This window comes from Gastrolobium bilobum, unplaced genomic scaffold, assembly GCF_033153095.1.
Source record: "Gastrolobium bilobum isolate Gb01-03AN ecotype WA unplaced genomic scaffold, APGP_CSIRO_Gbil_v1 utg32295, whole genome shotgun sequence".
Classification (NCBI taxonomy): domain Eukaryota; kingdom Viridiplantae; phylum Streptophyta; class Magnoliopsida; order Fabales; family Fabaceae; genus Gastrolobium; species Gastrolobium bilobum.
This window is the reverse complement of record NW_026896008.1, coordinates 39,882-50,216: the sequence shown is the minus strand read 5'-3', so window position 1 is coordinate 50,216 and position 10,335 is coordinate 39,882. Positions and strand designations below refer to the sequence as shown.

Below are 10,335 nucleotides of genomic sequence, written 5' to 3'. Positions count from 1 at the left end.
TTCCAAAACTATGTAGTGCAACTGATATCTATGGCATGTGTGTAATGACTATCTACTGGCCATAGAAATGTAGGAATACGTCTATTCCTTACATGCAGTACAAGGAACACCGTTTGCACCTCACTCACAGTCTCACCCTCTTGTATGTTCTACATACTCAGGCTTACCGTATAGGTGGAACACCTCCATGCATATCAACATGGCACTAACATACAATAGTTCAACAGCATTTCCAATACATCAAAAGCATGTAACACAGCATGCATATACCATATCCCCCATGGGACATGGTGGAACCACAACATGGCTAAACCGAGGACACAAAAGCTTACCTCTAAGCTAGCTATCCAATGCCACAAGCTCAAAGTCCAATCACAGCAGATCACAATCTGATATGGACCACATATAAATCAATAAACATGTACCACATGCATACAAATTAAGGACAACGCTTTTTCATTACGTTTTCAAGTCTTAAAGCTTCTAACAAAGCTACAAGCCCTTAATTCCATGATTCTAGCTTAGCCCATTAAATACAGAAGTTCAACTTCATCAAACTAGGGTCCACAAACCCCCAATAGCCTACTGTACACACAACACAACTACTGTTCTGCGAAATCCCAGAATATCCGGATATTCCTCGGGACCATATGCGGATATGCAATATCCGGATATCTCACTATCCATATCAATATCCGGATATACAAATTCACATATCCGGATATCCCAAAACCACATATCCGGATATCCAATATCCGGATATCTGTTCGACAAATATCTGGATATTTCACGACAGAATGCAGTTTCTGCATTTTCGTGAAGATATCCTTTAAAGGTTCCATTTTTACCGATTTTAACACCTAATCATGCATTTCTAGGCGTGTTCAACATTACCCAACAACAAGTTATCATCTTTTAGTCATTAGATGCATCAAGGTACCATTTTTAAGCCTTAAAACTCAAGTTAAAGGTTGGTGATTATACCTCAGCTCAAAAACAGCAAAGGGAGATGCTCTTGGAGCTCACTAGAAGCTCCCACAGTCCAGCACACCCAAGGACACGAAAATGGACCAACAAGTTTGGTTCTTTCTCCCCAAAGATGACACCTTGAAGCTCAAGTACCAACTCCAAGCTCTCACAAACAAACTAACCAAAGTCAGCCTCAAAACCTCACACACAGCAGCTGGAGTACCACTGAAGAACACCCTCGCTCACCCACAATGATGCCTCTTACTCACACCAAGTGTTTTGGATGATGAAACAACCAAGAAAATGGGTTCAAGGTTGAGTTTTGGTCAAGAACTAGAGAAGAAAGCAATGGAACAGTGCTCCCTCACAAACTGATCAGTTCCCTCACGAAGGAAGAAAGGAGTCTAGCGTTTTGTGCCCATAATAAGAGTATATATAGGTCACACAAGCATTAACTCACAATATTAACTTTAATTGCTACGCTTAGCATTTTAATCCCAAACTTTGAATTATGAAAGTACATAATTTTCTAAGATTTATCATATTTTTCTTATAATTTTCTGAGCACCTTTTCGGTACGCGCTTTTCAAAGCCAGTACCGGTTTCTAGCACCAGTTCTCATTATTTGGACTTGAAACTCGTTTTACAAGTCCTACATATTATTCTAGTAATTATCATGAACTTACTTTAATTTTCCGGGATACTTTTTCGGCACGCATTTATACCGACTAGCAGGACCGGTATCTGCACTTTTCTTCCGAAAAGCGACTTTCAGCATTCTTAATCACTTATTATGATTATTAAGCCTCATAAATAATTATTAGGGTCAATTATGGAATCATTTCCTATTTTTGCATAATTAATTAATTAAATACCTTAGTTAACGGTGCAGGTTCTTACAATTAGTGCCATGTCCTCTTGCTTACCCTCCCTTTGTATTTGATACTTAGCCTTTTTCTGTTTCTTGACCGAACCAGGGAAAAATTCTCCTTCTTTAGTTCTCTGTCTGTTTTTTGAAAAACGTTTCTCCTGGTGTTCGTTTCTGGCTTTGGGAAATCCCTAGGACCGAAGAAGAAGAGCAGGAAGCTATGCTACGAGCTTGCCGTGGTGGCAAGTCTCGGAGCGTGTTCGGGATGTCCAGTAGAGGTTCATCGTATTCTCTTATCCCGGGAAATGGCCCACGTTACTCCTGCATTTATTTGAGTGGCAAGCTTGTTGACTGAGGTTGTGACTCTTTAGCCGAGTCCACGTTGGCGACTTGCCGACATGGAGATAAACCTATTCGCCCAGTAGGAGGAGTAGATGATCCTATTACAATTGCTGATTTGTCATCATCATCAGCATCTAGTGATTCCTCTGATAGCGTTTGTGATTCAGGTACTATGATTCTTTCCTGATTCCTCCCTTTCTTTGTTTCTAGGTATTATGGCATCTCCTCCATCAGATGTAGTAGGAGAGTCAAGTTCTACTGAGTCATGTTCTCCATCTCCCTCATCTTCTTTAATAACCTAGTTTCCTTGGGTAACACATGAAGTTTTAAGTACTGTATCCGAGATGGCTTTGGATGACGTTGCCGCCCTCTCAGTGGGGGACTTAGTGAATTTTGATAAAATCCCCCCTAGAAAAGACGAACCCGTCTGCTCCAGTGGGAGGCCAGGACAACCGCATTCCTTTTTCTTTTTTTGAGATGTTGTGACTCAACTCGGCGTCCATTTCCCTTTGACGGATTTTCAAATTAATCTTCTGAACCACCTTCAAATAGCTCCCACACAGCTTCATCCCAGTGGATGGGGTTTTTCCAAAGCCTTTGAGCGTTTCTGCTCATACCTTTCTATTCCAGCTTCTGTCTGTGTATTCTTCTTCTTTTTTCAAGTACTAACTCCTCGGACTGGTCGTGAACCAGCGAACCGAAATGGGTGGGTTACCCTTTGAGGTATCCCTTACCGTAAACTTTTTCAGGTTTATACTGATTCCTTTAAAAATTTTAAAGATAAATTCTTTAAAGTTTCTGCCCATTCTGGCAAGAGTGTCTGGTTTGTTGACACTTCTCATGCCGAGGATGGTGAGGGTAAATTCCCTTTGCATTGGTCTTCTGACCATTATTAACTTCCCCCATGTAGTTACCGTTTTCAAGGTACCGAGTTGGGCTCATCTGATATTGATAGTGCCATCGTCATTGGCACGTTTCTGCTATCGCATAAGCATGCTAGTGTCGCATCCCTTTTATTCAATTCCAAAGAGGAGCTTGACGCTGAATTGAGTATAAATTATTTCTTGCAACCTGGCATTTGCATATTGGCTGTGTTGCTTTAATACTAACTTCTTGTTGTTTCGCTTGTAGTACCTCTGATGGATAACCAACAAAATGATCCTCCCAGCTGGTTGGCCACTTTGAACCAGGCCAAGACCGGTTCCACCGGGTCTGCCAAGAAGAGGAAGGCACCTGACTCCTCTCAAGGCGGTCCTAGTAAAGCCAAGGTTTCATCCGCTGATGCCTCCACCGCGGCTACTGTAAAAGAAAAATCCAAGACTTTCGACATCCGTGCTTCAACCGGCACCCATCAAATTATGAAAGCCCCTCCTCCTCCAGTGCCTGAATTTGTTAAGCATATGGTATGGCAGGGCAAAATCAATAATACTCTCCGGGATGCGGTATGCGCCCCCGAGGTCTTCTACAACTCATCTCTTCTCACCCCGGCCCAAGTAAGGGAGGTGGAAGATTTGGAGCTGTGCTGTTTGAAGATGGCTGGGTTGGCCAGGCCTTTGCTTATTCTGAAGCAGAAATACCTGCGCACGTTAAGTGAGGCTGCTGCATCTCGGGAGGAAAAAGCCAAGACATACGCGGAGCTGCTGAAGGTGAAGGAGGATTTGTCTGCTATGAAAAAGGATCATGACGATACTACCACCAAGCTGACCCAGATTACCGCCGACCATGGAAAATGCCTAGATGAAAAGGCGGCAGAAATTGAAAAAATGCATGGCTTTCGGAGAAGTTATGAAAGATTGGAAGACAAGGTCCGCTCAGTTTTGCCAAAGTGAACTGGAGAAATCAGTCACTGGGTCCTTCTATAATGCCTTGAATCAACTCCAAATACTCAATCCGAAAGTCCCCTTAAATCTGGTCGGTTTGAATGCTCGCGCCTATGTTAGCAATGGCCAAATCATCACTCCTGCTGTCGATTCTCCTTCCCATGTGTCAAACGTCCAAACCGAGAAGGGTGTTGGCTTCGACGATGGCGAGGAGGCAGTTGACAAGCCGGAGAAGGAGGTCAAGGTGGTTAATCAATCCGGCAAGGAGGCCCCAGCTTCAGAGGATCCTCCTACCATAGAGATATCATGAAGGGCCGGAATGCCTGTTGAATTATGTAACTTGCTGGGGTCCTTTGGGCCCCTTTTTGATTCCGCTTGAATATTGCCGGTTTTACTCTGGTTTTAATTTTGCTTTCCATACATTTATTACTTCATGAATATCTTGTTTTATGGTTTATTCTTTGCCTTTCTTAATTCCGAATTCACCATAGATGCATTTATCTAGGTTGTCGAGTTTTCGGAACTGGGCATGTCAGTGCAGCATTACCTTTGCTTTTTTTATTAGCCCACTCCTTTATGTTTTGTCGAAGTGTATGACTTAACCATTTGTGGCATATGCGTGACCCGGATAGCGTTCCTCTCCATGCCCGGATTTGCCCTAGGCCTTAGGAGCTCCTAAGTTGCTTAGATTCAAATCCGATTTATATGGATATATTTTACCCTCGCACTTGACGAGTGATATACCGAGTTTTCATTATTTGACAACATTCATTGGGTGAACTCTGCATCCCAATTTAGTTTTATAAACCCGTGCATCATACGAGTTTTTAATTCATGACCTGGCCGAGGTCAGTGCATTAGACGGATTCCATTTTATGTCAATTCGATAATGCATGTTTGTTTAACTTACTCGTTCTGGTAAGCTTGTATACATAATGGACCTTGTCTCTTTGACTTGGCCATTTAATTGAATTTGAATTTCATACTCAATTTATTTAAGGTAAAAACAATTATGCCATCTTTCCTTTTTTGGTATCATGACCAAAATAAGGACAGTTTGACTTGATCAGAGTCATTACGACAAATTGTATTTGTATCCCAGATTTTGTATTGATGCATCAAAAGTAGACAAGGATAGATCTTAGAAAAGAAAAATTCCTCATTTATTGATATCAAATTGCAAGCTGCATGAAGTTGCCCTCCAGCAGCTTTGAAAGGTCCTAGTAGGTCCATTCCCCATTTGAAGAAGGGCCATGGAGCCGAGATGCATTTCAACTCTTCAGGTGGTGAAAGAATCAGCTTGGCATGCTTCTGGTAGCTATCACATTTCTTGACGTGTTCTTTGGAGTCTGCCCCCATTGTTGGCCAGTAATAACCAGCTCTTAGTGCCTTTCTGGCCAAGGCTTTGCCTCCCATGTGATGGCCGTTTATTCCTTCATGGATCTCAGCGAGCACATACTCTGCTCCGTCCGAGTTCAAGCATTTTAGCATAGGGTTGTGCAAACCTTTTCTAAATAGTTGGTCATTCACGACTGCATATTGTGTCGCATCTCCGACCAGCTTCTTGGCTTCCAGGTGGTCTTCTGGCAGTATTCCTTTCTCCAGGTAATCTACTAGAGGTTTCCTCCAGTCATTTTCCAAGGTTATCACCATCACGCAACTCGGACTTGCTATGCTTTGCTGAACCACAGTTCTGTGGTTACCCGGATTCTTGGTGCTGGCTAACTTTGACAAGATGTCAGCTCGGCTATTCTCCCCTCGTGGGATGTGAGTAACTCGCACCTCATCGAAGTCGGCCATGATTTCTTGAACCCGACTCAGGTACTTCATTAGCAAAAGACCTTTAGCTTGGTACTTTCCTTCTATCTGCGAAGTTACCAACTGCGAGTCACTGAAGACCTGCACTTTCCTAGCTCCGTGCTCTTTAGCATGCATCAATCCAGCTATCAGAGCTTCATATTCAGCTTGATTATTTGAGGTTGGGAATCCTAAGTTTAGAGAATGTTCAATTGTTACTCCTTTTGGGGTTTCTAATATGATCCCAGCCCCACTTCCTTTATTGTTGGAGGATCCATCTACGTAGACCTTCCATGCACTGCCAGATTCCTCGTTTTCTGAATTTACCAGCGTTAATTCCATTATGAAATTGGCCAGAGCTTGTGACTTGATTGCTTTTCGGCTTTGATAAGCTATGTCGTATTCGCTGAGCTCAATTTCCCAGTTAGTCATTTTTCCTGCCAGGTCCGGCTTGTGCAACACCTGCCGGATAGGCTGATTAGTCCTGACGACTATTTGATGACCTTGAAAGTATGGCCGCAATCTCCTGGCCGTGACCAGCAAAGCAAAAGCCACTTTCTCTAGCTTTTGATATCTGATTTTTGTGCCTTGTAAAGCTCTACTGACAAAGTAAATCGGCTCTTGGCCCTCGTTAGTTTCCTTGATCAGTACAACACTTATCGCTTCCTCCCCTACTTCCAGATACATGATCAGAACATCTCCTGGGTTTGGCTTCGAGAGGATTGGTGGAGTTGCTAAACATTTCTTGACTTTCTCAAACGCGGCTTCACACGCCGGGTTCCATCCGTCAGTTGCTTCCTTCTTTAAAAGTTTAAAGAACGGGAGGGCATTTTCAGGAGACTTCGAAAGAAACCGGGTTAACACAGCTAATCGACCGGTTAGCTGTTGGACTTCCTTTTTTCTTTGGGGTGCTTTCATATCAAGTACTGCCTTGCATTTGTCAGGGTTCACTTCTATTCCTCTATTGGTTGGCATGAATCCCAAAAATTTCCCTGCTGCAACCCTAAACGCACACTTTACCGGGTTGAGGCGGATGCGGTACTTCCTGAGCTTTTGAAATGTTTGTTCGAGATCCTGGACATGATTCATCATATCAAATGACTTTACAATCATATCATCAATGTATACTTCTATGTTTTTGCCCAGCTGATCTTCGAAGACTTTATTCATCATCCGCTGATAGGTTGACCCTGAATTTTTGAGTCCAAATGGCATCATATTGTAGCAATAGTTGGCCCTTTCAGCAACGAAGGCCCTTTTTTCTTGATCCACCGAGTACATTGAGATCTGGTTGTATCCCGAATGAGCATCCATAAAGGACAACAGACGAAATCCAACTGAGTTATCTACCAGCTGGTCTATGTTAGGCATAGGATAAACATCCTTTGGGCAGGCCTTGTTTAAGCCTGTGTAATAAGTACAGATTCTCCATTTCCCATTTGGCTTTTTCACCATCACCACATTGGCAAGCCACGTTGTATACTGTATCTCACGAATAAACCCGACACCCAAGAGCTCTTTGACGTGCTCTTGTAGAACTTGCTTTCTTTCTGGTCCTATTTTCCTTTTCTTCTGGGAAACTGGCGTGGATCCTGGATAAGCTGCCAATTTGTGACAGCAAAAGGCGGGGTCGATGCCATGGATCTCTGACGACTTCCATGCAAATACATATGTGTTGCTTTGAAGAAAGTCGGCCAATATTTGCTTAGTTTGGGGGTTTATGGCCTTACCAATCTGGGTAAACTGGCCGGGGTCTTGCCCGAGTGCCAGGTTTACTAGCACGCCGTCGGGTTTTGGCCTTGGCACTACTTCTTCTCTCATGTCGAGTTCCACCACATTGACGGGCTTGTTGGGATGGTGCTGGATTATGTTCTTTCCTTGCTTGTCCCCTGCATGAACTCGAGATGGACCTGCATACCCATCCTCATTTTCCTTGATAGTGTCGAAGTAGCATCCCCTGGACTCTTTTTGATCTCCACAAACAGTAATTATTTTGCCTTTACTGCTTAGCATCTTTATCTTTTGGTGCTTCGTGGAAACCAACATGTCCCACTGGTGTATAGTTGGCCTGCCAAGAATTATATTATATTCTGATGGGAAATCGGCCACTATAAACCTTACCCGTTCTGATTTGAACGCTTCTTTGGTTCGCAAGGTCAACCTGAGATCTACATAGCCTTTAGGGGGCGTATGTTCCCCATTAAAGGCTATCAAAGTAGTTTTGCAAGGTTTGAGGTCCTCCTCATCAAGGTTCGTCTTTTTGAAAGCGTCCCATAGGATGATGTCGGCACTACTCCCTACATCAACAAAAATTTTCTTAACCCGACAGTTTACCAGAGTACCAGCTATAACAAGTCCGTCAACATGCCCGGGTAACATGCCATGCATGTCCTCCTTTGTAAAATAAAGCAAAGGGGGATCTAGCTTGCTTGGATCCTCTTTGAATCTGGGGCGGTCCCGAATTGAAAGGACCTCCTTCAAGTACTTTTGTCTTGCACTTATGGTGTCTCCACCTCCTCCAAGGGCTCCACTGATTACATTGCAATCAAATTTTGCTTCTGGGAACTCGTGAAAGTTGGGATCACCTTTGCGATCTCGTTCATCCTTGTTCTTCTTTTCAGGAACCGAGCTTCTACTTCTCCTTCTATTTCCCGCCTTTCTTTTGTTGATTTTGGACCCTTGGGTTTTGATCACGTATTGACGCAACCGTCCATCTCTTACAAATTTCTCCACAGCATCTCGGAGATCCTAGCATTGGTCAGTTGTATGTCCCGGTCCATCATGGAAAGCACAATATTTGGACTTATCCAAACCTCCTCTGTCAAATATGGGTCGGGGTCTGTCCACCTTCTTCATATCCGTCATGGCTACTTCTCTCCAGATTTGAGAACGCGAAGCATTAAGAGGTGTGTATTTATCATATCTCCCAACCCGATCCCTCATTTCTGGGATTCTTGGGCGAAGATCTTTCTTCTTACTGTCAATTCGTTCTTTTTCCTTTGGGGCTGGGCTCCTCCTTCTTGGGCTTATCCTTTTGCCCTTATCAGATTGCGCATTTGCAATCTCCATTTGCTCTAGTTCGAGATATTTCTTCGAACGAGTTCTGAATTCCTCCAGCGTCCTCACTGGGTCCTTATAAACCAACTTGGCAAGCCTGGATGCACCATCCAGACCCGCCACAATGAGGTGTACGTGGACATTCTCTTGCAACCCTGAGACCTGCAATGCAGCGTCCTTGAACCAGTTAAGGTATTTCTGGAGGGTTTATCCGGGTTGCTGTCGTATCTTTTCGAGAGAAAACTCAGACTTCGGATGCTTCTTACTTGTTGCAAAGTTCAAGAGGAACTTATGTCCGAATTCCTCGAAGGATCCGATGGAATTAGCAGGAAGGGTTGAAAACGATGCCTGTGCTATCCCAGTTAGGGTTATAGCAAATATTCGGGATATGAGAGGTTCATCAATTCCTCGAATGTACATATCCGTGTCGAAAGCATCTATATGCACCTGTGGATCCTGTCTCCCGTCATACTTTGGCAGACGTGCCGAATCAAAATCCTCCGGGAAGACAACGTTTAGTATTTCACCAGTAAAGGGGCTATTGTTGTACTGCCCCTGTTGTACTTCCTCCTATACCCGCCGAGTTCTACCCGACCTCGGATATCTTGAGCATTCTGCGCAGGATGAGTTCTAACTCGGTCCTCCTGACCGTCAGCTTGCAACTGATGGTTTTGAGCATTTTGGCCATTAGCAGTCTGGTTTCCGTGGTTCTGGTTCACATCATTCACGGGGTTGGGTCTTTCATGATTTTCTGCTTGAGGAACCCAGTTTGGCTGAATTACGTTCCAAGCTCCTTCTCGGCCATTGGCAGGATGGCCTTCCACGTCGGCTGTTGCTGGTCCAGCCAGCCGTGTTAAGCGCTGCTCCAGGTCTTGCATCCCCCTGTTATTCTCCTCCCGTATAGCCCTGAAATCCTGCTTCCGTTGCAAGTTATTGCGGCTCTACAGTTCTGCAATTCGTTCCATGATTGCGGCGAATGCATTATTGGCCAACCGAGTATCCGGATCAGCCGATTGGGCAATACGCGCAGCAGGATCTCCTGGATGCTGGGAAGGGTTGTTTCTGATTGGAGCCACGTTCGCCTCCACCCCTCTACCTCGACGCGCTGGAGTAGATGCGGTGTCTGAGACGTCGTCCTCGACCTGGACGTGATCGTAATCCACGTTGTCTCCGATCTGGTTCTGAGGCTGGTTTACCTCCTCCAGGACTGGATCCAACGGTTGATTCTGGTTTGGGGGTGGCTGTTGACTACTGCTCCTCGTCTGGATTGCCATCCCTTATCAGATTGGTGAGAACTTTAAATTCAGAGATGAATTCCCCATAGACGGCGCCAATGTTCTTTCCTTGAGACAGAGATGTCTTGCCCAATAGGCTAGTATATTGATATCGGATCTAGTGCCCTCTCCAAGGTATCTATGAAGGAGATACCCTTGAGTCAAGTAGATCACCGTGCACAAAATACTATAACAGCGTTGGCCAATA

General features: G+C 44.2%; 1 protein-coding gene across 1 annotated transcript; it reads right to left on the bottom strand.

Annotated features, from left to right (window-relative positions):
* Nucleotides 1-5,034: 5,034 nt before the first annotated feature.
* LOC133297271 (uncharacterized) lies at nucleotides 5,035-9,731 on the bottom strand. Its single transcript, XM_061496385.1, has 3 exons — nucleotides 9,381-9,731; nucleotides 8,644-9,015; nucleotides 5,035-8,544 (listed from the first exon to the last, which is right to left on the bottom strand). The coding sequence occupies exons 1-3, from the start codon at nucleotides 9,729-9,731 to the stop codon at nucleotides 5,035-5,037; spliced, it is 4,233 nt and encodes a 1,410-aa protein (XP_061352369.1).
* Between the last annotated feature and the right edge of the window lie 604 nt (nucleotides 9,732-10,335).

Coding starts and splice junctions, on each gene's coding strand:
- LOC133297271 (XM_061496385.1), bottom strand. CDS start 9,731: ATGCAAGACCTGGAGCAGCGCTTAACACGGCTGGCTGGACCAGCAACA. Junction 9,016..9,380: donor CAACAATAGCCCCTTTACTG/GTGAAATACTAA, acceptor GCTGCATTGCAG/GTCTCAGGGTTGCAAGAGAA. Junction 8,545..8,643: donor CCATGACGGATATGAAGAAG/GTGGACAGACCC, acceptor GACCAATGCTAG/GATCTCCGAGATGCTGTGGA.